This window comes from Triticum aestivum, chromosome 4B, assembly GCF_018294505.1.
Source record: "Triticum aestivum cultivar Chinese Spring chromosome 4B, IWGSC CS RefSeq v2.1, whole genome shotgun sequence".
Lineage (NCBI taxonomy): Eukaryota > Viridiplantae > Streptophyta > Magnoliopsida > Poales > Poaceae > Triticum > Triticum aestivum.
In genome coordinates this window covers 52,896,094-52,923,836 of record NC_057804.1, presented here as the reverse complement: position 1 = coordinate 52,923,836, position 27,743 = coordinate 52,896,094, and the positions used below count along the sequence as shown (strand labels likewise).

General features: G+C 43.8%; 4 protein-coding genes across 5 annotated transcripts; 1 reads left to right on the top strand and 3 right to left on the bottom strand.

Annotated features, from left to right (window-relative positions):
• Nucleotides 1–169: 169 nt before the first annotated feature.
• On the bottom strand, nucleotides 170–8,714 carry LOC123090948 (DEAD-box ATP-dependent RNA helicase 16). The gene is made up of 15 exons (XM_044512317.1): nucleotides 8,321–8,714; nucleotides 7,783–7,947; nucleotides 7,379–7,468; nucleotides 7,135–7,263; nucleotides 6,491–6,591; nucleotides 5,583–5,697; nucleotides 5,133–5,264; nucleotides 4,574–4,639; nucleotides 3,548–3,727; nucleotides 2,866–2,961; nucleotides 2,604–2,741; nucleotides 1,603–1,685; nucleotides 1,109–1,146; nucleotides 789–1,009; nucleotides 170–537 (listed from the first exon to the last, which is right to left on the bottom strand). The coding sequence occupies exons 1-15, from the start codon at nucleotides 8,663–8,665 to the stop codon at nucleotides 460–462; spliced, it is 1,977 nt and encodes a 658-aa protein (XP_044368252.1). The 5' UTR covers nucleotides 8,666–8,714; the 3' UTR covers nucleotides 170–459.
• A 194-nt stretch (nucleotides 8,715–8,908) lies between these two features.
• LOC123090953 (uncharacterized) lies at nucleotides 8,909–11,421 on the top strand. Its single transcript, XM_044512323.1, has 4 exons — nucleotides 8,909–9,229; nucleotides 9,812–10,007; nucleotides 10,106–10,192; nucleotides 11,070–11,421. Exons 1-4 carry the CDS (start codon nucleotides 9,000–9,002, stop codon nucleotides 11,184–11,186), a joined length of 630 nt encoding a protein of 209 aa, XP_044368258.1. The 5' UTR covers nucleotides 8,909–8,999; the 3' UTR covers nucleotides 11,187–11,421.
• Nucleotides 11,422–13,174: 1,753 nt separating this feature from the next.
• On the bottom strand, nucleotides 13,175–17,586 carry LOC123090949 (pentatricopeptide repeat-containing protein At3g49730). Of its 2 annotated transcripts, XR_006442670.1 has the most exons (3): nucleotides 15,094–17,586; nucleotides 13,487–13,683; nucleotides 13,175–13,313 (listed from the first exon to the last, which is right to left on the bottom strand). XR_006442670.1 is itself a non-coding variant. In XM_044512318.1 (1 exon), exon 1 carries the CDS (start codon nucleotides 17,331–17,333, stop codon nucleotides 15,537–15,539), a length of 1,797 nt encoding a protein of 598 aa, XP_044368253.1. In that variant the 5' UTR covers nucleotides 17,334–17,586; the 3' UTR covers nucleotides 14,800–15,536. The 2 variants fall into 2 exon arrangements, 1 of the variants encoding a protein (XP_044368253.1); XM_044512318.1 differs by lacking the exons at nucleotides 13,175–13,313; nucleotides 13,487–13,683 and having other exon boundaries at nucleotides 14,800–17,586.
• A 210-nt stretch (nucleotides 17,587–17,796) lies between these two features.
• LOC123090952 (uncharacterized) lies at nucleotides 17,797–22,181 on the bottom strand. Its single transcript, XM_044512322.1, has 7 exons — nucleotides 21,780–22,181; nucleotides 21,119–21,160; nucleotides 20,419–20,553; nucleotides 19,924–20,159; nucleotides 19,122–19,158; nucleotides 18,362–18,419; nucleotides 17,797–18,258 (listed from the first exon to the last, which is right to left on the bottom strand). Exons 1-7 carry the CDS (start codon nucleotides 21,897–21,899, stop codon nucleotides 18,179–18,181), a joined length of 708 nt encoding a protein of 235 aa, XP_044368257.1. The 5' UTR covers nucleotides 21,900–22,181; the 3' UTR covers nucleotides 17,797–18,178.
• Between the last annotated feature and the right edge of the window lie 5,562 nt (nucleotides 22,182–27,743).

The following is a 27,743-nucleotide window of genomic DNA, read 5'->3' as shown; positions in this document are numbered from 1 at the left end:
AAATATTAAGGGTGAAATCCTTGTGACCTTGTGAGTACCTTTTGAACTTGTGGTGCCTGCGCATGAAGCGTCCATCAGAAAATCACCATACACCTATATGCTACTGACTGATCTCCCACTGGAAAGTGATCTCCTACCTGTTCAGAACTGGTTGCGAAACTAGTGTGGCTTAGCTGTGAGCTGAATTGATGGAGAGAATGATTGATTATAACTCCTTGTTCGGTTTTGTTCTTGAAATACTCCAGGTAATGGTTCATACGTACGAGGATTGAAGAGGAAGTGTGTGATACTAGCAACATCCAAAGAAAATATACCTAGACAAAAGAACATAAACTCCCAAAAAATATTTGACGTACAATGTTGCACATTAAGCTTTGTCTTCGTTCTAGAGATGCTACAAAGTTACAAGGCAATGAGTCTATAAAACCGAGCAAAATTGATAGTGAACTGTTTGCAGCATTAGATTTCTGCCTTCTTCCTCCTCTTTCTTCTATCATCTCCTTCTCTTTCCTTTCCCCTTCGTTTTCGTGATTTGCCCTGCAAGTAACCAAGAAAAATCAGAATACATCAAAGCATAGTGCAGGAGCATATCAATATTAAAGATAGGATCTGGTAAACTATGCAGTTGAGATATCTCGTTATCAATCAACAAATGTAGCAACTGAAAATGAGACTAGTTCAGCAGTAAGGAATGCATGTATGATCGGAACCGTAATGTATCAAGGACATTGCAAGTTGCAGTGGTCTTTCAATCTAAAATGTTTTGGCCATTGAACGGATAAATGTACCTCGGCAGAGAACGTTCTGAGGGGATCGCTACTTTTGCCTGACCCACTCCTGAATCCCATTCTTTTCTTCCTTCGGGGATTATCAAGACCCATAGCAGCCCTCGAAAGTTTGACTGCATTGCTGGCTTCTTTCGTTGTGGGGTCAATTAGGTATTCAGGGACATCCCGAAGGTGAGCAGGAATTGATTTGTTGGTAAGCAACTTATCATGTTTGAGCAAATCTGAAAAGAGTAGAAAGATTAAGCATATCATTCACTTGTAAGATTTAAATACCAACACAGCTCTTCTGAACAAGATTGGGGAAGATTGATATATCTAACCGAGGTCTGTTGGATTCTCTTCAAAATGAGCTTTCAACCTACAAGGAAGCAAAGGCATTGCTGTTTAGAAGGGAATACAGGCAGAATGACTACGGGGATGAAGGTGTTTCTCTTCATGAAATATTAAGAATTGTGAATACTATATATTGATGCCTTATAGTATCATGAACATAGCTGGTGCATGATACTCCCTCCATTCCTAAATATAAGGTGTATTAGTTTTTCCAAAAAGTCAAACCTTGTCTAGGTTTGACTAGTTTATAACAAAATATGTCAAGAACTACAATACTAAAAAGTAAAATATAAAATATATCCATGTCGACTCTAGTGATAATGATATGGAGCAACTAATAATATATTAGGATGTCGTTTTCAGAAAATCTGGAAGGAAGACTGCACTTCTGCATTTCCCTTTCCCTATGTGATTTCATTATCATGTAATGTGCATTTTGCTAATACTTGGCTATTTCCTTGACGGACAAGGACTTTCTTACTTCTCAGAATTGAGGATTTCATTCTTTACGTCTTGACGACGCGCTTCCTGTATATCACGGCTTGTCACACTCCTAGCAACATCCTGCAAAAGGAATATCAATTGACATTAGCTACCAAAATCAGTGTTATTGCACATAGAACACATTTCAGTAACATTATCTGTTGAAAGCGAGTGGCTAAAAGAAGTTAACAGAATGGGACACATGTAAAATTAGCACCAAGAGCAGTTCAGAACAGATAAAACCAAAATGGTTTTAATAATAGCCACACTGTTGTTGCCAAACAGCTTGGCTAACAAAACATATCTAACAGGTAAGAGCCACAGAAGGCATTGCATTACTAAACAAACAGACTTCCTTACCAGGATATGGCCAAGACAGGTAAACTAGAGGTACCTGGGTTATCTTTCATATTTAATGGGATATCAGTACCCTACAAGCCCAGTATCTTTATAGGGCAAGAGAGATTTGTATCTAAATCCAACTAGTTGCAATATAAGGGAAATAAATTGCAACAAATCCATGGCGGCCAGCAGCTGAATAGGAGGATGGGTGATTACCAAATTAACTTTCAGCCTTTCATCACAGTTAATAAATAAATCGAGTAGAGACCAAAGGTCCATGCAACCATGCATAACGAGCGTTTAGCAAACCCTCAGATCGTTGGTTTGCGATTCTCAGCTTCGAGCTTTCCAAATTTCAATGTTCATAATACAAGTAATGATAATACTACATCTTCACAGCAAGAACGTATTACTAAAGAGGTACATTTATGGCTATGAGCTAATGAGCCTGCCAAGGATAAAAAGGGAATTTACACTGTTCCGGTCAATCAGCTGGTTAATTGGTTGTTTTGGCAAACCTTGTGAGAGACTAACTTACCCTAGTCACATACTATTAGCACCACTACTTACATTACTCTAGCACTACAAGGTATAGCAATTAAGAATATATTTGGGAGAAATCAAGTACAGATCATTCAAGATAAATACACTCCGTACCTGAGCCCTATATCGTAGGGACTCGACAGCATTTTTTGTGAGTAATGGGAAAGGTAAAATGCAGTTGGTATCCTTTTTTTCAACATCTTGCAACATGTGTTCAATCTCTTCGAAAACATAATCCTCCTCTGGTGAAACCTGCAAATAGAGTATGAAAAGAAGAGGAAATAAATAACCAAACACACAGGGTCTACTAAGCATGTTAGCAATTTCTGACAATAATATATGTGACTGAACTGAACCATGTAAAAACGGAACTTACAAGTGATATAGATGCACCGGTTTTATTTGCCCTCCCTGTTCGTCCTATTCTGTGAATATACCCAGCAGGATACGGGGGCATGTCAAAATTAACTACCTAAAGAAGGGTTAGAGCAAAAGATCAGTCCTGCAACCTATTACAGAAATTACAAGATTGAACTATATAACAGGAACGACTTTACCGCGAACTTGTAAGAACATACAGAAGATGTCAACTATACTCAACTTCCTCACGTAATCGAATGCATATTGGGAAATTGATTTCTTAAAACATATTCTATTTTTGTTTAGCAGATAAGCCAGAGAAAGGTGAAATATAGCTTCGCAAAGAGAATCATTGGTGAAGCTGACCACAAAAAGCTGAATAAATCCTTATTTCTTTTATTTTAAAGAGAGAACATTTGTTGGTTGTCCCTCGTTACATCAAACTGGGCACTAGTTCCCCCAAAGAAAAAAAATGAGCACTAGTTGCTGGGTGAATTCAAAGTTTACACTGATGCTGCCACCAGGTCCAAAGTAAATATTGGTGCACTTAAAACAAAGCAGATAGTCTGCCCACCAGTTATTTACATATATGTTCAACTAGTCTTACTTGTATTTACAGCATATAAAAACCAATTAGGTAGCGCTAATCATCATGGTTGAATTCGGCAATATGCTTGAGTAGACCAAGATATACTTACTGTGAAAACGTTTTTGAAGTCAATTCCTCTGACGACTCCGAATTCAGCATCTAAAGTTTGTTGCAAATGTTTGCGTGACCCCTTTGAATCTTTTTTGCTTTCCTTGTTGGTTTGCTTCGCCTCCTTTGTTTTATTGTCATCTGTTGCTATCAGGTAATCGAATAGCCTAGCATTGAAAGCCTAAAAGAAAGAAAAAGTTACTTAAATGAGTTCCCATATTTCAGAACCACCTTCTAACTGAAAGCTAGCAATCTAAGCTTATCAGGGAAATCACACGAGTCACGTATCAAAGTTTTACTGACAGCCTTCTGTATCATTTTACTTCGGACAGCATAAAGGCTTAGCAATACATAGAAACAGATATAAACAGCAATGATCTAATTGCACGCCATGTGCCAGCACCTAAAGGTATAATCAGGTTACATCACCCTCATCATGGACAAACACCAACACTAGAGTTTTAAGGGGTGCATATCTAGTTTTCTAGTTGCAGATGCTAAGTAGACACAATACCAAATTCAAAGGGTATATATATATTTTTTTATATAAAACATTTACAAGGCAGTAAGCGAGGGCAGGCCTGGCGCAGTGGTGAAGTCCTCACACTTGTGCCAAGAGGTCCTGGGTTCGAACCAGCCTCTCTGCATTGCACTTTGCAGGGGCAAGACTAGGTTCCTATAATCCCTCCCCAGACCCCACCTTGTGTGGGAGCTTCTATGCACTGGTTCTGTCCTTTTCCTATTTACAAGGCAGTAAGCACCCTTTATAATTTTCGACACTGTTAGAAATCCTCTGACACGTATGGATAAAATGAAGCCTGCCTCCTCGTAAAAAATGTTGATTAGCAATCTACTGAAACCCAAGAAAGTTAATTAGCTTAACTGGTAAACAATTGGAGGGAAGAAAACTAATATCATTCATTACAAGATAAAACATGGGAACACAAGATAATACAATTTAAGATCAATTATCTACACACACACACACACACACACACACAAAAGGCAGGCTCTAGAGAAGCACTACCTCAATAATATGTAGGCGAGAATTTTGTGGCAACTCAGCATTCAACACTGCAGATCTTATCGCAAACTGTAAAAGTACAGCATATTCCTCAAATGTTAGTTAATTTATAAACAACCATATATATCTAAAAATAGAAACAGGAATAGAGAAACTAGCAAGGACCAAAGTATTCTATTACGAAAGGAATGAAGTGGGGAGCATGCTCCTGGAAGGAACAGTTGTTAAGAAGAATGCCATAACATCTCTCAAATGGCAATAAAAAAGATTTGACAGAACTTCATGCTGCAGATTTGACAGAACTTCTCCTTAGTGATAGATTCATATTCATCTGTTGGTGCTCACATACTCAATGTCCAAACGGTAGCAGTTCAATTACTGTCCCATTAAATATTTTTGGACTAGAATTGATCTAAATTTTCAAGTTTCATTTATGTCCAAATGCCAGATGATAATCCATAACTCTTATCAAATGAAACTATGCAAGAAAAGAGCAGCGCGGATAACAAGTTACAGATCCAAATCATATCACTACTAGAAGCAAATAGCAGTACCAATTTACCTTTTCCAGGAACAATCTTAATCTGAATGCATTGTCAATTGAGTTCACAAATATTAGAACTTTCTTTTGAATAAGCTCTAACTTCAGAAGGGAAAGGATATAAAGCATCTTATCCTTAGCACTGCATGAAATCTGTGGGCAAAAGATTGGGAGTAACTTAATCTATGGTATTGAAACAAAAACATTAAAGCTACAGAAAATCAGCACAAGAACTGTAAATAGACAAAGTCATTATTTAAGAATGGTCCCAAAAAAGGGCTATGGACAGGGAACCATACTAACTTGTACTCTAGTACAAAATTGTACTTAAGTTAGTACAAAGTTGAGACACTTATTTTGGGACAGAGGGAGTATACAATATCCGCTGGAGTCTACTAAAGTGATATTGTACAAACAATGAGATCAACAAGCGTATGGATGTAATGTGAAAGGAAAGCAGAAGATACTTACCCAAAATTGTTGCACATTTCTAGGGACCACGTCATCCTTTGCATGACCAACCTCGGTAAGAGTTAAAACAAAAGGGTTGTGCAGAAGTAGCTTTGTTAGTTTGTCGATATCAGGGCTGCAACAAATAAATTTTGATATTAGACAAATCATACAAACCCCAAACAGAAGTAAAGGTTAACTATATTGAAACTACTTTAGTTTGCAATGTTCTATGTCGCCCACAGGGGACCACCAACTTGGCTGTTGCATGGTTGACGGTTAAAAAGAGGAGCAAAAATATAACGAAAGATCGTGCTGCAGTTGTTAGAGAATCTTAAGCATTCATAGTAGGTCCTTTTTAAGATTAAAATGAGACGACATTTCCAATTTTGAAACACAAGAGAATGGGAATGGAAGAATTGGTTCAGAATAGAAACTAAAACCAAGAGCATGATTTTGAGGTACATTTGTTGTGTGTTTTACAAGAATGTTGTGCTCACAAGTGTGTTTGTTTATTTGCGTTGGATCTGACATGTGAGTAAAAGTATATTTGTTTATTTATACCCCTTGGAAGGTTGCTAGCCCCACATGTGAGTAGAAATGTACTTGTTTATTTGTCATGTCGGTCCCACATGTGAACTCACCACCAACTCCAACCTTTATAAGTAGCAAAGGAAAGATATATTAAGCTACTAGCAAAATCACATCAAGAAATGGAACACCGAAAACCATGTTAAGCAGCAACCATCCAGTAAGAGAATCAGCAAGGTAACTCAGGGAACAGCTAAATATCCAGAAACTGAAGTGCCAGCTCCATTCACTTGATTCAAATGCTAGCGAGATGCTTAGAGCTGTTACTAGTGCAGACTGCGGAATTAAGATGTTTTGAGTAACTGCAGAAAAAAGAAGCAAGAAGAACCAAATTTCACCTTGAAGTTGCAGACATCAGGATGGATTGGCAACTTCTTGGGATATGTGGGACAAGTGCCTTCAAGTCATCTTCGCAGCGATAGGACAGAAGGAGGTCAGCCTGGGAGCTAACCATTAAGAGATTAGTAACTTCTTCAAAAGGACATTTCCCAGGCATTCTGATACATCACGACAGGTGTATGAAATTTGATACACAACACTTTAATGTAACATATATTTGCCAATATAAGCATGTTAAAAGTCATGACAGTAGATATTTGAAACACGCCACTCTAAAACATGGTATAGTTTAAACAGCAACACTGGGTACTGGCATAGAAAATGTTCTCAATTCCGCATTACCATAAATCAAATCCCCATATTTGCAGTGGCACATGACAGTATCATTCAGGCAGCATAGGCACTAATACTGTAAACGACTCAATTAAACAATTTTTAACTTGAAGCTGAAAATTCAACACCACTGAATACCATTTTGCAAAATAATATAGATCCACAACTTCGACAGCTATGTTATGCTTTTGTATATGGGAAGAGAACATAATTTGATATTTCAAACCCATAAGAAACTTGTTCATTCCTTGTTGGGATAAAATCTTTCCAAGACTATACATAAATACTGAAACAGGCAAACAAATTGCACCTCATCAAGAATCATCATTGAAAGTGACTCTTTAATAGATGATCCCTGGACAATGCCCTTTGATATACATGCTGCAACACAAGCTGGGGTTGTCACAAGAATATTAGGGGGCCCAGACAATGCAAGTTTCTGCAGGTAACAAGAAGCACAAGCAAGTTAGCTGTGCCAATAAATATAACCCTACAAAATTGATACTACTTGGAGAAAATAACGGTCGAACTCAAACAAGACAAAAATGTCTCACAATATCCTTATCTGACATGCTCGCGGTCACTTGAACAATCTTCAACTTGGATGTACACAACTCAAGGAGAGATGATGCCTCATTATAAACCTACAGCAAGAAGAAGAAAAAAGCAACAGTGAGATATTTGGCAATGACTAGTCATATCATAATATTTAACATGAGTAGAAGTTTATTTGCGCAATACACTAGTAGGTTGTAATATGAATCATTGAAGTACTAATTAGCAGGTCTAACATTCAAAGAATTGGCAAAAAAATCTCACTACATCCAGCATCAAATAGAAGAACAATATCGTGCATGAATCAGGACGTAATATTAACTAGAGATAAATCAATAAGCGACTCTACAGCAGCTGCCTATACACATACACAATATCTTGCGAAGAAACAGAAGTCGGGTACCTGCTGGCATAACTCGCGAGTTGGCACCAGGATTAAGGCATTTGGTGCAGATTTCCGGATACGCCCTTCTTTGCACAACTTCAACAGCTCTTGCAGCAGCGGGAGAAGGTAGGCAAAGGTCTTTCCAGAACCGGTCTTGGCCTTAGCGACCACATCCTTCCCTTCCTGGAATCACAACATTAGGCCGCCGTTCAGTACCAGGCAAATCAAACAGTTGCATTTTGAACAAAATGACTACCGCAATCATGAGTAGAGCTTCACTAAACCCAACTCTAATTCAGTCCAGTCTGCATTGACAAGTGTCAGAAGGCCGCTGCGCCTAACCCACAAGATTCACCAGAGAAAGCAAGCAGGCTGGCTATCCTAATAGTACTGTAATTGGCTAATTTATCAGGCTAAAACTTGTTCCAATGAGAGCTTACTAAATTTCTGGCTCCTGAGCTTACTAACTTTTAACCAGTTGTTGACTAAACGCCACCAAAACGAGCGACAATGAAAGCTACTGTACTAGTAAAGATGGAAGGCAGAAATCGCGCACCAGGATGAGCGGGATGGCCTCTCGCTGGATCGGGGTGGTCTTGGTCAAGCCCTTCTTCCTCAGGGCCCTCTTGAGCTGCTCGTCCAGCCCCAGCTCATCAAACGTCACCTCCCTCTCCTCCTCCTCCTCTGCGGCCGCCGCCGCCTCCTCCTCCTTCCCCTCCTCCACGCCGCCACTCGCAGCGTCCGCGCTCCGCCCCTCCACCACCTCGCTTCCAGCGACCCCTGCTTCCTGCGCAGCCGCCTCCTCCTCCGCGTTCTCGGCCGGCGCGTCCTCGTGCGCCGCCGCCGCCGCTACATGCTCCTCCCCCCGGAGCGAGCCGCGCTGCTTCTGCTTCTTCGCCATGGGTTTCTTCCTGGGGAACGAACGAACGGCTGCTGCTAGGGTTTAAGGGAGGTTCCTTTTCATTGGAAGTTATGAGGAAAATGGATGGCCCGCGAAAATACTGGGCCACATGGGCCGCCGGCAACGAATGTGACCCGCGGATCGTGGCCCTCAAGTTCGCGAACTGGCGCTATCTAAGCCGTCCGAGGTAGATCGACGGCCGAAATTGCTGCTCGCAAAAGAGAAAGATGGACCCAAGTGTGAGTCCTCTCGTGAGAGAGACCGTTGACCGTCGTGCAGTTGCAGGCAGCTCCACTCCCCTCTCCCCTTGCAGCCGCCGCCGCTCGCCGTCGCGATGGCCGAGACGGTGGACTTCGCGAGCGGCGACGGGGAGGCCTGGCGTGCGGCGCTGGGCGCGTACGACCGCCGGCTCGCGGCGCTGGACAAGCCCGACCTCCTGGACGCCGACTCCTTCTACCGCCACGACCTCCCCCTCCTGCTGCACCGCCGCGACCCGGACCCCTACCTCGCCAAGCCGGAGCTGGTGCAGCTCATGCAGTGGAAGCTCTCGCGCGGCAAGTGGAGGTCAGGCTCTCTTCCTGCTCCTAGTTTGTTTTTTCCCTGTTGGTTGCATAGCATTAGCGCAGCTGCATTCCAAGTTTTCCCCTTGCTAGGGCGTGGTGCCTCCTGCTGAAAGTCTCTCAGATGACAATACTGAATATCGGTTTAGTGTTAGTACTGACACGAAAGGCTGTTAGCATCCAGAATGAAATGTGTGCGTAGTAATGTAAACAGTTCAGGTTTAAAGAAATATGCGCTCAACTGATAAGAAAGCACAGTTCATTCGGCTCTTCCTGGGTTCCAGCTAAGCCCCACAAACAACCAGAGCTAGTAATATCTTAATTGCTTGGTTTATTGCTTTGATCCATTTAGGCAGTGTGCTAGTATGTACTCCCTCCGTTCCTAAATATTTGTCTTTCTAGAGATTTCAACAAGTGATTACATACCGGGCAAAATGAGTGAATCTACACTCTAAAATAACTTTACATACATCCGTATGTTGTGTCCATTTGAAATGCCTAGAAAAACAAATATTTTGGAACGGAGGGAGTAGTATCGTGCTTGCTGGCCAACAGTATCCAACCTTCACTCTGCACTTGTTGCTAGGCCGAGGCTGATGGATTTCGTCAAAAGCTTGGATGACAAAGTTGTAGAGTCAGCGTCACGCAAGGCATTTGCAGCGCTGCCTGACCTCAGCAAGGCCATCACCGAGCTCACCGTGCTCAAGGGTGTTGGCCCTGCCACTGCATCTGCGGTGCTCGCTGCCTATGCACCCGATGTTGCACCCTTCATGTCAGACGAAGTGAGCTTGTTCAAATGTTCTTTTTTCCTCAATGTATCTGCCTTTCTAGGCGATATGGTTACACCTTTTGTGTTGAAGCTTTAGTGAAATGTGTTCAGGCTATGGTCGCAGCCTTGGGCAATGTAAAGGAATACACTCTGAAGCAGTACCTTGCGTTTGCGGAGAAGTTGCAGGCTAAAGCGAAGGTATAAATGTCGCCCTACATTTGATACATCTGTTAAAATGTTGCAACGATAGCATGATTTGCTTGATTGTGTTGGTTGAACTGTTCTGCAAAATGTGGCCTTGAGTTGAATCAGGTAGCTGCAAGCGTATGATGTATTATTGTTGTGTGTTGTAAGGCGATCATCAATTGATTTCGGCCATAGGTTAAAAGTTCTAATTCACCAGTCCAGACTGAAAACTTTCAGCAAATGCAGTTAATCTATGCTGCCGAATATATTTGATCTTTCTCTCCATCTAGACAAGCTAAAATTACATTAAAAATAGCTGATTGTCACAATGTGCTCTGTTATGAGTTAATCTTAGCTAGCAGTTTGGAGTTGAACATACAAATGTATATTTGTGTATTATACTGCTTTATGAGAAGTTCCAGTTTGGAGTTGAACATTCTAGCAGTTTGCAATTCGGCGACCCAAATAGTAACACAAAATATATTAATAAATATTGGACTTATTATTTCTTTTCCATGAGATGCATATCCAGATCACATCTCAAGTTTTTAGTTGCATATATATCTGTCCAAGACTTACAGGCTCCATATGACACAATAGGGCAATAGACTAATTAATACTCCCACCGTAACAAAATATAAGACCTTTTTTATGCCATATGCAAAACCAAGAAACGTCTTGCATTTTGGTACAAAGGGAGTAATTACTAAGATGATAAGAAGCATGTTATACTTGCAGGTCATAGATTTGTTACACTTTGCCAATGTCCATCGATATAGTTCCCAATTTGTTACCTTTGTGCTAATTTCCACGTTATACCTCGTGATTTCAAAATATTACTTGTAGAACTTGAAAATTGTTTGGCTGACAACTTGTGTTCCTCTTCAAGGAGTTGAGCGTAGGAGGAGAAAGCTTCACGCCTTTGGATGTTGAGAGAGCTTTGTGGAGCTCGGCAATCGCCTCCAAGCCACCGAAGGCACCAGCAGGTGGGAAGAGAAAACGATGACTTGTGTCGCCGCACTGTTGCGCTAGAGCTAGAATGGTCTGCTGGTGGTAGATCGATCTTTGTAGAATGTATATGTCATGTACTTCTTGCCTTTGGATCCCAAACATATTTGTGAATGGGGAATGGCGCACCTCCTGAGCTTGGTATTTGGCTATCGGATGATGACCTGGTGTATTCCGTCAAAGGACTAACCGCCTGTAAAATTGTCATGAAATCCATAGACCAATTCCAGTAAGCCCTCTACTTTTTTTTTGATAATGAGAACTTTATTCCTCAAATAATAGTCATATCATTTACAAGTAGGTGAGAAATAAAGTCCGGGACTACAGCATCCCAAGAACCAGAAGATTTGGAACTCAAACATTGTTTTGCTAATTCATCTGCTACCTGATTCGCCTATCTAAAACAATGCTTAAAAGATAGCTTTGTAAAATCGATGGATAGCTGCTTGCACTCTGCAACGATAGCACTATCGGCCCCCATGTAATCATCCATTAGCTGAATTGATTCCACCGCAAACGAACAGTCTGATTCAACCTCTGCACTAGTGCATCCAATACTTGCCAGGAGATAAATACCAGTAAGCCCTCTACTACTTGGAACTTCGAACTGAAATGTAAAAAACCTCCGTCTATGATGTAAAATATGCGGCTCTCGTATGGCTAGCCTTTTTCTTTTCTTTTCTACACTGAGGGCACACGTCGGGTTCTACAACCCCTGTCCTTGGAAACTGGAGTAAAACGAAGCGTCGTGATCATTCCCCATGAACTCGAGTCAGTGGCGCCCGTTCAGGTCCCAAAGCATTTCAGTTCTGACGCTACCATCGCAAGCGACGCATAGATAAATGCACCAAGCGTGCACTCATCTAGCCATCCTCCAGGTAACCAAAGCAGCTCTAAAACCTCAATCCTCCCAACCTGAACTACTCCAGGTTCATCCTGGAGTCTTGGCCATGGCAGCCGTGGACTGGTCCTCGCTCCCGTGCGACCTCGTCCGCCGCGTCGCCGACTGCTTCCTCGCCGCCAACGACGTGGACTGCTACATGGACCTCCGCGCCGTCTGCGGCAGCTGGCGCTCCGCCACCGACGACCCCAAGGACGGCCCGGACGACCCTCGCTTCCGCCCCCGGCAGTGGGTCGTGCTCGACGACGACGTCTTCCGGAGAGAGGACACGCGCCTCCTGGTGAACACCCACACCGGCCGCTTCCTCCGCAAGGGGCTCCCTCTGCTGGGCGGCTACCGCTACCGCTACCGGCACGTCGCCACCGCTCTCGGTGGATTCTTCGTGCTGGCGGACTACGACGACTACAACGCCGCTCGCGTCCTCAACCCTTTCACAGGCCACATGATCCATTTCATGGCGAAGGCGCCCTCCGACATGGTGGATGCTGCTGCTGTCATCGGGTCACCCCCCACCCTCATCTTGCTCTGCGACTCGGATCATGCGCTATACATGGCTGACCCTGGCAGTACAAGTTTTGCTTTGTACCAAGATGAACACGCTTACCAGCTGATCCGGCTGGCTGTCGCCGGCGGAATGTATGCTGACGGCGAGCAGAGACCGGTGCCCCCGCTGCCGGCTACTGTGGCCGATAAGATCTTTGACCTGATGAGGCTGTTCTCTGTTGATCCGTCCGAGATGTTCTGTCGTGATGTTATTGAGCGTGTTGCCGATGATGCTCCTGAGATTGGGCATGCAAACAACAGCCGCTGCTTCCTAGTACAATCTCTGGGAGAAGTGTTAGTTGTCTTCAAGCTGCGGCATCGCATGGAGGTTTTCAGGATGGACTCTGACAGGGGTGTGCTCGAGCCCGTGAAGAGCATCGGACGTCGCGCCATCTTCGTCGACTGCTACAGGTGCCTGGCTGTTGATGCCGACAAGTTCCCATCTGTTGAGGCCAACTGCATCTACCACCTAATAGGTATGAATCCACACGGTGATGATGTCTACTTCTTTGACGTCTACAAGTATGACCTCAAGGATGGGACAGAAGAGATGGTCTCTGAAGCCATAAGTTGGTCAGATCCCCTCGTACGGTGGGATGCTGACCCTCCTTTCACCGCCGTTCAGCTCCTCTCCAGCTACAACATTGAAGTCTGGGATTCTGAACTTGTGACTCAGGAAATCTGTCGAGTAGATGTTGATCAGTTAGTTGAGGAGGAGTTCCCAATTTGAGGATAAGGAATTCTTCGCAATGTTTCCTCTGCAGTTAGTTTAATTTCGCTATCCCATGTTCAGGGCAAGAAGCAAGTTAAATCTAGTAACAGAATGTCTAAATGCTTGTAATGCTTTCTGGTACCTGTGTCCGTGTGTTCTTCTCTAACTCCCACTTAGCAATGAAATGTTGGTTCAAATCTGCTTCCGCTTCTTGATTTGGCATTGCAATTCAATCACCCAGCATAATATATTGAGATATCAGTGTCCTCGGCAATGGCTTCGTGCCCACCAACGGCGACTCTTAATCAGCTGAAATGCCCTATCTTTTTGCACTCCATTCTGCAGAAATAAGATTTCAAGTGTATGTGTAATTTTTGCATATTGGAAATAATAGTTCAAATTTGCAATCCATTCAGGACTCTGAACATCAGTTCTGTAATCGTAGTGGTGAAAGGGTAGCTCTAGCTTGATACAACCAACACAAAATGTTGGCAATCTATAGAGTCTGAGTATGTTCAAGTGTTTTCATAGCTTTTTAAGGAGGCCAGAAAAATTCACCACAACCGGTAGGAAGATAGGCGCCAATGGAGAAAGCAAGTGCCAAGGACATAATCACTTTTGATCGTGATTGACTGCTGGCAGTGACGAAAATTACCTGGTATTGGCAGTTGACAGTGAAGGTCACACTCCAAAAAAGTTAAGGGACGGAACCTACACTAGGGGAATAGTTGAGGGGCGTACTGTACACTTATCTTGCTCCGAATTGCTATGACTACGGAGTAGTATTTAATCCGTGATGTTGCCATTAAATCCCAGGCATTATGAGATGATTCCGGATACTATTAGTTTTTATATTTAGTTTAGTTTAGATACAAGGACCGAGCTCTGCTTTAGAAGCATAAGATTGATTCAGAAATTAAAACCTGGAACACGCAAGTGTTTAATTTTGGTGAGATATCTCTATATGTATCGGTAGTACTTCAGCCTTAGCAACTATGTTCAATTTTAAGCATATCAAGAAACAACCCGTTTATACTTCTATTAAGCATCATATTTCTCAATTTTAAGTTATTATATGCTTACTAGAATGGAGAATAATTTTGCAAAAACACTAAATATTCTTGCACTCCAGGTTCCATCCATCTCCAATTCTCCATGCATGCGAGTTGCGACCATAAAGGATAAAGCACAAGCACCAGTTGATGAAAAGTGCACATAAGCATAGCTGCTGCATATTGCAGAGCATTGCATGCATTTAAGTAGATAAGCTCAAAAGATTTAGTGTGCAACTGGTTAAAGATCAATACAGCACATGCAAATTGAAATGTTATAGAACTGAGGGGGTTCAACTTGATTAAATGTTAATAGCAGCACCAGCATGTAATAGACAAATTAGAACTAAATATATTTACTTCCACATAAGCAACTGCTGAGTAAAAAAATTGTGAATTTACATAGTTTACATATTTCAATAATAAATTTAAAAGCATATCACAACTAATACATGATCAGATAATAGTTAGGATACAGGAAGGTATCAACTCTTCAATCACAGTGAACATAACCATTCTGTATCAATTACCAAGATCAGACTTTAAAGTGGGTTTAGGTATATTCGTACAATAAGTCGGTAAGTAACTCCTCTTAGTATATCAGAGATAAGCATGAAGAGTGAAAAAAAAAAGTTCAACATTTGATGTTACACTACTAACTCTACTTCATAACTGATGGAGTGATGAGTTTTGTTACTTGTGTAGTTGGCATGGCAACTGTTGCATTTATCCCCGGCATCTTCAATCTCAGCTCAAGCTTGTTTGGATAAATCTTCCAGTTGCAACAAGCTAGTTCAGGCATAACCAAGCTTAGACAGGCTGGACTCACTTCCAGCCATAGTAGTGTTGTATATTGGTGTTATCTTCTTTTGCACTGGCACTGAAAGGACCCAATATTATTAGCCCCTGAAAGGTTTTGAAAACTGAAGTACACACTGGCAAATGGACTTCAGATAGGACCAGAGTGCCACTTGGCTCAAGTATCAATATCAGTTGCCAATAGAAATACTGCAAACCTGCTCCATTTTCAGCAAGATCAATGTTTCCTTATTGGTTGCTTCATAACCCAATCACTCCCACAAACAATGTAATCAAGTGAAGGTGCACTAGTTCATTGCCCATTTATGATCCTAGTTTAATTCAACTCGGGAATTCTTCATCATCGACAGAATCCGAAAGGTCAGCATGTTCTCTAGGCTGATCTTGAACGGTCTGCCTCCCCCGACTCCGCTTTTGCCCTTTCCTTCTCTTTGACTTAGGCTTCTCTTCGAGATCCTTCACCCCACGCCTCTTATACATTTTAAAGCTTACATGTCTCTCCTCCGCCATCAGCCTCACCTTCTCAGTGATTTCAGCAGCAATCTGTCTGTTGTACAGTTTCTTCAGTCCCTTCATTAGCTTTGCAAATGTGTCTGGCTGCGGCATCAGCCCTGCCTCGAGCATGTCCAAGCAATAGGAGCAGGCCTCCTTCACATGTTTCTTCGCATACAGTGCATGGATCCAGATTGTCCATGCACTCACATTTAGTTCACAGCCTCTGCTGGCAATGCAACCCCAAACATCCCTTGCAAGCTCAAGTTTCTCATCCCTGACTAGCGCATTGAGAAGGTCCTTCAACACTCCGTACTGTGGTGCAACAAATAGCCCTCTCCCGACCATGTCCTTGAAATAACTGCACGCGTCGACCAGCGAGCCCTGACCAACAAGCCCAGTCACCATGATTGCGAAGGTGTCGACCCCAGGACTAAGCCCGCTATTCTCCATCTCGTTCCACAATGTCGTGGCTTGTTTCGTCTCTCCGAGCTTACAGGACAGCCGAATCACCACATTGTAGATATTGAGGTCTGGGGGGCACCTGCACTCCCTCATCCTCTCCATCAACTCCAAGCACTCCTCCAGCTGCTCCTTCTTCTCATGCGCCACAAAGAACCCAAGGTACACTGCAGGATCCACCCGCAGCCCGTCCCTCGACATGGAGTCCAAGAACTCGTAACCCTGAGATAACCTGCCTGCCTTGCAAAATGCAGTGACCAGAGTACCGTAGGTGACAGAATCCGGCGTGCATCCCTTCCTCCGCATTTCAACAAACACCCGCATTACCTCATCAACCCTCCCCTTGGACCCAAGCCCCTGCATGAGGGTGGTGTAGGACACCGCGTTGGGAGGGCAATCCCGCCGCTCCATCTCCCTTGTGAGCTCGAACGCGTCCTCGAACCTGCCGTCGGCGACGAACCCCGCGAGCAGGGTGTTGAAGACGACGACGTCCGGGGCGACCCCGGCGGCCTTCATGCGGGCGAGCACGTGCTTGGCCTCGTCGAGCTTGCCCAGGCGGCACCAGCCGTAGAGCAAGGCGGTGTAGTGGCGGAGCTCGAGCGGGAGCCGGGGCTGGAGCTCCTCGACGAGCCGCTCGGCGGCGGCGACGTGGCCGGTCTTGGAGAGCGACTCGAGGAGAGAGAGGAAGAGGGAGGGGTGGTCGTGGTCGGGGCGGGAGGCGAGGAGCGAGAGCGCGAAGGGGAGGGCGCGCGGCGGCGGGAGGCGGCGGAGGACGGGCGAGAGGATGGAGGCGGAGAGGAGGTGGGAGGGGAGCGGCGCGAGGAGGGAGGGGCAGGGCGCGGCGGAGGCGCGGGAGAAGCACTTGGCGAGGAGTGCGAGGGAGGAGGGGAGCGGCGCCGTGGGCAGCGACGGGGAGCACCAGTGGAAGTAGCCGAGCGCGAGGGAGGAGGCGGCGCCGCAGCGGCGGAGCACGGCGTCGAGGAGGCGCGGGGAGGCCGGGTCCAGCCCCGACGCGGAGAGCGCGGAGGCCAGCCTCTGCGGGTCGGCGCCGTGGCGGCGGAGCAGGCGGTGCGCGAGCTCCGCGGAGGAGGCGAGGCCGTGGTCCGGGGCGGCGTCGGTGGAGAGGCGGCGCCGGCGGAGGGTGGCGGGGAGGAGGCGCTGCATCCTCACGGTGGTGGGACGGCTAGCGGGGGTTCTGCTGATCTGTTCTGTGTGCCTTTGAAAACGAACAACTGCATGTCAGTCAAGATGCTTGTGACGGACACCACAACGATTGCATTTCGTGATGAGCTGATGATCAGTGGGCCGCCTTCAAGACTGAACCAATAGTGCATCAGCTGAACCTCGCAGCATTTTCTGCATTACAAGTTCTCTAAATGATGTGTCGTTGCTGCATAGCAACTCAGTTGCATATACAAACTCCCCTTCTACAAAACCTCAGTATATACTCCTTCCGTTCACAAATACTACAAGATGTTCTATAACTTTATTCTGAATCAGATGTATATGGGCATATTTAGTGTGTTTGTTCACTCATTTCAGTTTGTATGTAGTCCATATTGAAATATCCAAAACATCTCATATTTATGAACGTAGGGAGTACAATTTTACAACAAACACACTGTTATGTACCAATAACTTTTATTTTCAATCAGTTGTTCAGTTTCCACCCAATTAGACACCAACCATCAGGTGTACAGCACTGGGATGCATATTCCTCAGGTGGCAACAAAAATGTTGGCTCCTTAACCAGTTTATGGTCAAGTCACTAGCTATAGAAACACATCTTTTGTATCTTTGTCGACAATATCCTACTTCTACTACATCAGGGACGTGTGCTCCCACCAACAAACTCATGTATAAAATTGCGCTACAGAACCGCAAGGCCGCAACAGCCAGAGAAATTTTTTGTTCGTCATCCACCTGATGGCATGGCCTGCTAATTGCGTACACCGGGGCTGTAACAAACTGGCGCAAGTCTTCACTGGGAGCTCCAATAGACAAACGCATCAACTTGCATTATTTTTCCTCTCCAGCTTTATCGCCTCATAAGATTTGACAACCTCCTTGAACTCTTCTTCAGCAGTCTCTGCACATAATAAAATGTTAATGGTATTGGTAACTACAACGACAAACAATTGTGTACCAAGAAACATGGTGTCTGTGAAGAAAGCAAGGAAGGCGGTAACTACCTCTATTATCTTGATTTTGATCAGGGTGGACCTCCATTGCTTTTGTTCTAAAAGCACTCTGCATATGATGCCCCAAAGTCAGAAAACAAAACCACATTGGTCAGGCCTGACACACGCACCAAAAAATACTAACATTTCACACTAACAACAATCCTAACATTTTGGTGTGTGGAGGTCTAGAGCAACGGATGTGTCCTTCTGATTTTTCCAGACTACTAACTAGTGATACAAGATGCTTTCAATTCTTGATTTTGTGAAAGAATCATTTTTTTATCTAAACATTCGCCAATGTAGCCACCAATATTTCCAAATACTTCTCAACCCAACAAAATACTTAAGGATATACCACTTCTTAAGAATTTCCAGTAGAAGAGATACAAGGAAATGTGACTGGAAAGCATTTAAAAATTAACTGATTGCTTGCTTCACCCAGAGTAGCAAACGAAAAATTGGAGAGATAATTTGGGTTTTCATTGAAGGTTGCTTATCTCGAGTTCTTGATAAAACACTTGAAAACAAGTGTTTGAACAAACATCAAAGTTCTTAAAGTGAATCCCATGGAAACCCCTTGTGTTGTCTAAAGAAAATTAATTTGGCATGACAACTTCCTTAAGGATCTTGATATTTAATCAGCGAGACATGATCAACATAAAAAGATCAACCCCGACTTAATATAGAAGGCGATCATGTTAGGTGGGACAAGTTCAAAGTAAACTGAACAGAGGGCTGGAGGGACAATAGGATGACAGGATTGCAATACCTTTACTTCTGCATCTGTGTATGGAGTCCCTCGTGATCTATAAAGAAATAACATGGCTTGTCACAAAAAGAAGTATAACTCTGGATAACATCATCATGTTCATAATAATAATCAATAAAGAACAAGTTTGGTGCTATAGATGCTGTTCAAAGTACTTCAATTAATATTTTCTTAAGAAAGTAACAAACTAGGAACCTCTTTGTTTGAGCAACAAAACAAATATTTTACACAGCACAGCACATCAATGCAATAATGATCCTGACACCTGATGTCGGACGGCTGCAAGTTGCTTCGTGATGTACCCTGTCAACTTGCTACTACCAAAGGTCCATTAAGGTATGTAGTCCGTGAATCGTAAAAATTAGCATTACTGAAGCAAAGTATGGCAGCTTATTTTCTTAAAACAAGTGATCATAGGAGTCAATTCCAAAAAGATCATATTGGTGAAACAAAAAAATGATCATCTGACTGGCGTATAAGCCAGAACATATAGCACACGCAATTAAGGATGTTCATATGAAATGCTCTATAGAGCTTGCAAATCTACCAAATGCATCATCTCCCTTCTTTTGGATTTGCAACATACAATCTGAGGCTCTCATTCAAATATGAGGCTCCCATTCAAGTGCACAACGAGTCAACTGATCACTCATAAACACGCATTCCACTTTTAATCCTGTGTAAGGCTACAAAATAAGTCTCTCGCAAAGGTATGACCATGAAGAACCAACAACCATGCCATAAGCAGATTGAAAGATGAAGAAAAATATACAGCTAGAGGTTTAAATAGGCATGGAAATACCTATCAAGACCAAGAACGGTATAATGATGCGACATAGGATAACCCCTAGGTCCTGCCGGAGTATATGTCCGCCTATTTTTATTTTCTGAGTTAGGCGTATCTGTCTGCCAATACCAGTCATCCCGCGGGATGTAATTATATCCACCTGGGGGCCCATTCTCCTTCCAACTTTCATAACTCTTCCTGAATTTGTTCCTCTCTCGGTTGAAAACACTTTGCATGTGCCTTATTCTTTGCTGGCCAAAATAACAAAAAATCAGCATACTGGAGGAGTAAACAGAGTCAGTAACTCTTAGGGCAATGTTTGAGAAACTAAAGTTGGGGTTAGGACTTAGGACAAGAAGTTACTAATTTAGCACAATGCAATTTGTCATGGATTCACATTACATTTACCGCAGGCAATGTTCTGAGGCAACAACATATATATAGCGAGCATAATTTCAAAAATTCTAATTTCTAAAAGGGTAAATAGTGTGAACAGTTCAATGAACTCACAACTCTTTCCTGTTCATCCTCAAATTCCTGCTGCATACGTTGATAATATCTTCTCCTAGCATCGTCACTAAAAGTTCCACCGGTGGAGCTTTTACTTGTCTTCCTCCAAGATGATGTTGTCTGCACCTTATTCAGCTTTTGACGGAAGAGCAGCAGGAAAAAGGAGCATATAAATAAACACTTAGAAGTCAAAAGGCAACGAAAACTGAGCGTATAACTGAGTACAGGATGATAAATTCGTCATCCCCTATTGGTTCTCCCTATGTCTTCAAAGTAGAGTTCACATTGGACTAATAACTGAACCAATGTAATTCTGGCAATACAAAAGTGAGCTTTAGAGAAAGCACGGCAGTTTTCTTCCTGTGGAAATCGCTAGATGGTCTATCTTAGTACTAGTATAGGCCAAAGACAATGACGAGAGGCTAGCCTTGGCAAGATCTTAAACACCAAACAGTACTAAATTTTAGAGAGCAAGATGATGATTCTCATCAGACCATTACATCCACCTAAGGATCCTTCTGCTATTTCCCATAAAAAACAACGAACTACAAAACATAGTATTGCTGAAGACTCTAGACATAAACACAAATTTGGGGTAAACAAGCTCACAACCACCAATCATGATGATCTAAAATGCCGTTTCCGACAGTTTAGAAGGGGCAAATCGAAGAAGAAAATAACATTGACTTAAGTAAGGTACCTGAGTGTAGAACCAATCAACACTTTTACGAACGTGGCCAACCTGTCACAGAGGAAAATACAAATAAAAATGTCGATCAAATGAAATGTAGCAGAAGATACTAAGACACCTTTTATCTTCGAGCAAGTTGAATATCACAAAGATAACAAAGAGGCCAAGCAATTGGCAGTAACCTCATATAACTGACAGGTCGTAGCAACACACCTCGCACGCAAGGGAGGAAGTGTGGTAGTACAGTCCTAAGCATAACATTTACCCATTTGCAGTGCTCGTGTAATCTCGAGAGGAGGGCCTCGCTTTGGATCAACAGAGCGAGCAGTGTGGGGTGGTTCAAGAGCATTACTAACAGGATTCAAGTCAAGTGCCATGTACGTATTTCAAACCACAGAAGGTTGTAAACAGCATAAGAAACACAAAATCCTTCAGAAGAGCAACGCTGCTTTCCGTAACAGACGGGTTGATGCGGAATTGTGAATGGTACAGCAGATTGCAGTTAGGCCAGAACTAAATGGAGCAAATCGTCATGGAAGCCATGATACTAAACGAGCAAGCGAGGCTCATGATCACGCACACCGCGATTATTACAAGCAAGAACTAAATGTACAAAGCTGGTTGAACAACGTAACAGGGGAAGCGAGAGGAAGGTGGGTGGGTTGCTCACCGCGAGGGTCGCGGTGGCGGCGCCGACGAGGCCGAAGACGAGCAGCCCCCAGGCCTTGGAAGGCCGCTCCTCCTGCCCCCTCCCAGCGCCCTCGGATTTCCCCTCCTGCGGGGAGGACATCTCCTCCTCCGCGAATTCCTATCTCCCGATTCGAGCTCGCCGCCGGGGGTCGCGGGAGGCCAGGCTCATGCTTTCCCGGATCAAACCCCTCTGCCGCTTCGGTTAGCTTCTCCGCCGGCTTCTGCCGCGCTGCGGCGACCGGCGAGACCTCCGGGTGGGGTGGGGGGAGGACGATTCGGAGTTGGATTGGTGGGCGGTGCGGGGAGACGGCCGGTGAGGGGGAGGAGGAGACGGGTCGCGGAGCCGCAGCCGAGTGATGGCGTGGCGACGCGTTGGATGAGTGGAATCTCGCTTTCGGCACACGGGTTCGGTCGGTCGGTCGATGCTGTGTTCCGCACGGAAAGCGGGATTTCCGCGTCCGTTGGATTCTTTCGTGGAGCACTTCTCGTCCGTCCGTTATTTTGCGCGCGGCTTTGGATTGATAGATAGACAGGGGCTGGTTTCCTGAAACTATGCGTGGATTAACATGGATTTCGATCTGGATATTTGACCCCGATCGTCGGGGAAATGGTTGTAGGTTCATAGCCACGTTGATCCAATTCGACCCACTTATCCAATCAACTTTATCCAGATCAAACAAACACTCGTTCACAATGCACGGCTGTACTTCTTATGAAACTTTATATATGGATTTTTTTTATATAAAAAGATACTCCCTCTGTTCCTAAATATAAAATGTTTTAGATTTTCTCTACTGTATTTTCTAAGATTTGTATGTATCCAGACGTGTTTTAGTGTGTATATTCACTCATCTTTATTCATGTGCATCTAAAACGTCTTATAATTACAAATGGAGGGAGTACATACCATATTTGATATAGGGGAAACTCTAGGGTGGCCCGATCTTCACGAACTAGATGATCCGTTGCCCTGGCACAAAGATCAATTGAAACATGTTCTATTTTACTTTTTGAAATGTGTGTGTGTGTGTGTGGGGGGGGGGGGGTCCCACCTGAATATATTTCAGAAGTCAACAAATGTTCAGACTTCACAATTGTTGTGGGAGAGGAACTCATGCGACATACCGGCGTGGCCCTTTAGATTTTCAGACTTAAGTCGATGAGACCAAATAATCAAATCGTCGATGGTAACTCTAATAGAAACAGAAGCATTAATGTCGAGCCCTTGTAAAACTTTCTTGTTTCTTGCGTCCCAATTTTTCGAAGGATGAGAAGTATCATGAAAGGGTGAACCAAAGTGGGCAGTTGTGCGGGGTAGAGTTGTGTTGATCCCCTCTGCCTGTTTCTAACGTCTTCATTCTAAAAACAAGGTGGCTGTTTTTATTCACTTTTATTGCTAGTGGTCTCGCTGCCATGTTGAAGAACCGACAAGAAAAATAAATTACATCCCTCAAGGTGTGTCTGCGAGCCCTAGCATATTCCATTTACGTACACCGCTCTTTTTTAAGGCGGGCGCACAACAACAATGATACGTCCATTTTGCAACATGTTTTCTACTGTTATTTATAATGTTTGTATGCATAATAATGCTTTATAGAGTAATTCTAATGCATTTTCTCTCATAATATGCAAGGTTTACATAAAGAGGGAGAGTACCGACAGCTGAAATTCTGGACTTGAAAAAGCTACATCAGAGATACCCATTCTGCACATCTCCAGATGAGCTGAAATTTCACGGAGAATTATTTTAAAATATTTAATAAATATTGAAGAAAAGAACTACTGGAGGGGCGCCACTGGGTGCCCACGAGACACCAGGGCGCGTCCTGGTGGGTGGTGGGCAGCCCAGCCCACCTCTGGTGCCCATCTTCTAGTATATAGTCTTTTTTGACATAGAAAAAAAGGAGATGACTTTCAGGACGGAGCGCCGTCGTCTAGGCGGAACTTGGACAAGAGCACTTTTCCCTCCGGCGGAGCAATTCGCGGGAGGAACTTCCCTCCCGGAGGGAGAAATCGAAGTCACCGTCATCACCAACAACTCTCTCATCTTTGGGAGGCCAATCTCCATCAACATCTTCAACAACACCATCTCATCTCAAACTCTAGTTCATCTTCTATGTTCAATCTTTGTACCGGAACCTCAGATTGGTACATGTGGGTGACTAGAGTGTGTGAGTAGTTACCTTTGCTCTTGAGTCCACGGGATAAGTCATGTTGCAAGTAATCATGTAAATTTGATATGTGTTTGATATTTTGATGATATGTATGTTGAGATTCCTTTAGTGGTGTCATGTGAACATCGACTACATGGCACTTCACCATCTTTGGGCCTAAGGAAATGCATCGTGGAGTAGTTATTAGATGATGGTTGCTAGAGTGACAGAAGTTTAAACCCTAGTTTATGCGCTACTTCGTAAGGGACTGATTTGGATCCATATGTTTAATGTTATGGTTAAATTTTATATTAATACTTTTCTCGTACTTGCGGGTTCTTGCGAGGGGGTTAATCATAAGTGAAAGGTTTGTTCGAGTAAGAACAACATTCAAGCAGCGGCCCATCCACATATCAAATTATCAAAGTAGCAAACGCAAACCAAACCAACATGATGAAAGTGGCTAGACGAAATTTCCGTGTGCCCTCAAGAACGCTTTGCTTATCATAAGGGACTGTTTTGGCTTGTCCTTTGCCACAAAAGGATTGGGCTACCTTGCTGCACTTTATTTACCGTTACCGTTACTTGCTCATTACAAATTATCTTGCTATCAAACTACCTGTTACCGACAATTTCAGTGCTTGCAGAAATTACCTCGTTGAAAACCGCTTGTCATTTCCTTATGCTTCTTGTTGAGTTCGACACTCTTACTTATCGAAAGGACTACGATTGATCCCCTATACTTGTAGGTCATCAAACAACAAGTTAATTAGATATGAAATATTATTATGTTCTCAATGGTCCACGTAGTCAGAATGTTGGGCCACGGTGGTCCAAACAATATTTTTTGTTGCCAAAAACGCAACATGCCAACATACTAATATATAAAATTAATAAGGTCTTGTCAACTTATTAAATTTACAGTTAAAACTAGAATTTGCATAAAAGAACATAGCACAACTAATTTATCAAGATAATCCTCACGGCCATGGAAGTCTTGATTATATCATAATTATTCATTTTGGGGAAAAATATATCTCACACGATGTTAACCTTGTTCAAGCCCGTTAGGCAGAAGCATATTTTTAATCAAAGGAGATGAAAAGCAAACTTTCCCAGATTTATATGCTCTAGACGCGTTTTAGTGTGTGTATTCACTCATTTTAATCCATATGCATCTAAGACGTCTTATAATTAGAAATGAAGGGAGCACGTAACATATTTGATATAGGAAAATGAAGGAAATATGCCCTAAAGGCAGTAATAAAGTTGTTATTTTATATTTCCTATTCATGATAAAGGTTTATTATTCATATCAGAGTTGTATTGATCGGAAACTTAAATACATGTGTGAATACATAAACAAATACCATGTCCCTAATAAGCCTCTACTAGACTAGCTCGTTGATCAAAGATGGTTAAGATTTTCTAACCATAGACATGTGTTGTTATTTGATAACAGGGTCACATCATTAGGAGAATGATGTGATGGACAAGACCCATCCGTTAGCTTAGCATAATGATCGTTCAATTTTATTGCTACTGCCTTCTTCATGTCAAATACATATTCCTTCGACTATGAGATTATGCAACTCCCGGATACCGGAGGAATACCTTGTGTAAGGGCATATTTATCCCTTAGTGGTTTTGGTGATTGATGACAATGATTTTGTGGACTAATCGTATGCATTGAGCATTTCAGATATATCATGTCTAAACACAAGACGATTTAGTGCCCCTCGAAGACTATTGAAGATGATGTTTCTTTTCCATGGATTTGAGTCGTAGGAAAGCCGTACTATTAAGAGGGGGGGGGCGTTGGAAAGGTTTTGGTGGAATCAACACGTACACGTCTGCCCCTTTTGCCCCCCTTTCCTTTGGCACTTTGGAGCATCCTCCGTCTCGCCGTGTCTCTGCAAAATGAAGGACTCCTAATGTTGCTGAACTGAGGCAGGCGGTAGTACTGCTCTCCAGAGCGGTACTACCGCAGGTCCTTGTGGTAGTACCGGGCTCCAGCACGGTACTACCGTGGCCTCAGGCCAGGCGCAGTTGCTCGAGTGGTAGTAGGAGCAGATGTAATTTTTACATCCGCGCCCTACGCGGTAGTACCGCGCCTTGGGCGCGGTAGTACCGTGAGCTCTGGCTAGACACATCAGCATGAGCAGAAGTAGGGGCAAATGTAATTTTTTCATCCGCGCCCTACACGGTAGTACCGCTCCAGGCTTGCGGTAGTACCGTGTCGGATTTTTGCATAGATCTAAACTCAGCGGAAGTAGTCACAGATGTAATTTTTTATGTCTGTGTCTTCTCAACCTAGACTATTCCTGCCTTGCGGTAGTACCGCAATGGTGCGCGGTAGTACCACGCCAGCGGTTCTACCGCTCCCTGTCTTAGCACATCACACTACAAAAAAATACACTTCCGTGATGATACGTGTTTGTACAGTAGGTCACGTTTTCTGTCATGCATTTACATGTTGGAAATATGCCCTAGAGGCAATAATAAAAGGATTATTATTATATTTCCTTGTTCATGATAATTTTCTTTTATTCATGCTACAATTGTATTATCCAGAAATCGTAATACACGTGTGAATACATAGACCACAATACGTCCCTAGTAAGCCTCTAGTTGACTAGCTCATTGGTCAACAGATAGTCATGGTTTCCTGACTATGGACATTAGATGTCATTGACAATGGGATCACGTCATTAGGAGAATGACGTGATGGACAAGACCCAATCCTAAGCATAGCACAAGATCGTGTAGTTCGTTTTGCTAGAGCTTTTCCAATGTCAAGTATCTCTTCCTTAGACCATGAGATCGTGTAACTCCCGGATACCGTAGGAGTGCTTTGGGTGTACCAAACGTCACAACGTAACTGGGTGACTATAAAGGTGCACTACAGGTATCTCCGAAAGTGTCTGTTGGGTTGACACGGATCGAGACTGGGATTTGTCACTTCGTATGACGGAGAGGTATCTCTGGGCCCACTCGGTAATGCATCATCATAATGAGCTCAAAGTGACCAAGTGTCTGGTCAGGGATCATGCATTACGGTACGAGTAAAGTGACTTGCCGGTAACGAGACAGAACAAGGTATTGGGATTCCGACGTTGGAGTCTCGGGCAAGTAACATACCGTCTGACAAAGGAAATAGTATACGGGGTTGCATGAACCCTCGACATCGTGGTTCATCCGATGAGATCATCGAGGAGTATGTGGGAACCAACATGGGTATCCAGATCCCACTGTTGGTTATTGACCGGAGAGCCGTCTCGGTCATGTCTGCATGTCTTCCGAACCCGTAGGGTCTACACACTTAAGGTTCGGTGACGCTAGGGTTGTATGAATATGAGTATGCAGCATACCGAATGTTGTTCGGAGTCCCGGATGAGATCCCGGACATCACGAGGAGTTCCGAAATGGTCCGGAGGTAAAGAAAACTATATAGGAAGTGATGTTTCGGCCATCGGGAAAGTTTCGGGGTCACCCGGTATTGTACCGGGACCACCGGAAGGGTCCCGGGGGTCCACCGGGTGGGGCCACCCATCCCGGGGGGCCCCAAGGTCCAAAGTGGGGAGGGGAACCAGCCCATAGTGGGCTGGTGCGCCCCCCTTGGCCCACCCCCTGCGCCTAGGGTTGAAACCCTAGGGTGGGGGGGGGGGCGCCCCACTTGGCTTGGGGGGTACTCCACCCCCCTTGGCCGCCGCCCCCTTGGGAGATTGGATCTCCCAGGGCCGGCGCCCCCCTGGGGGCCTATATAAAGGGAGGGGGAGGGGGCAGCCACA

Coding starts and splice junctions, on each gene's coding strand:
- LOC123090952 (XM_044512322.1), bottom strand. CDS start 21,899: ATGTCCTCCCCGCAGGAGGGGAAATCCGAGGGCGCTGGGAGGGGGCAG. Junction 20,160..20,418: donor AGGATGAACAGGAAAGAGTT/GTGAGTTCATTG, acceptor TATTTTGGCCAG/CAAAGAATAAGGCACATGCA. Junction 19,159..19,923: donor ACCGTTCTTGGTCTTGATAG/GTATTTCCATGC, acceptor ATTTCTTTATAG/ATCACGAGGGACTCCATACA.
- LOC123090953 (XM_044512323.1), top strand. CDS start 9,000: ATGGCCGAGACGGTGGACTTCGCGAGCGGCGACGGGGAGGCCTGGCGT. Junction 9,230..9,811: donor CTCTCGCGCGGCAAGTGGAG/GTCAGGCTCTCT, acceptor ACTTGTTGCTAG/GCCGAGGCTGATGGATTTCG. Junction 10,008..10,105: donor CACCCTTCATGTCAGACGAA/GTGAGCTTGTTC, acceptor AAATGTGTTCAG/GCTATGGTCGCAGCCTTGGG.
- LOC123090948 (XM_044512317.1), bottom strand. CDS start 8,665: ATGGCGAAGAAGCAGAAGCAGCGCGGCTCGCTCCGGGGGGAGGAGCAT. Junction 2,962..3,547: donor ACTTCAAAAACGTTTTCACA/GTAAGTATATCT, acceptor ACCCTTCTTTAG/GTAGTTAATTTTGACATGCC. Junction 2,742..2,865: donor CCGGTGCATCTATATCACTT/GTAAGTTCCGTT, acceptor CTCTATTTGCAG/GTTTCACCAGAGGAGGATTA.
- LOC123090949 (XM_044512318.1), bottom strand. CDS start 17,333: ATGCAGCGCCTCCTCCCCGCCACCCTCCGCCGGCGCCGCCTCTCCACC.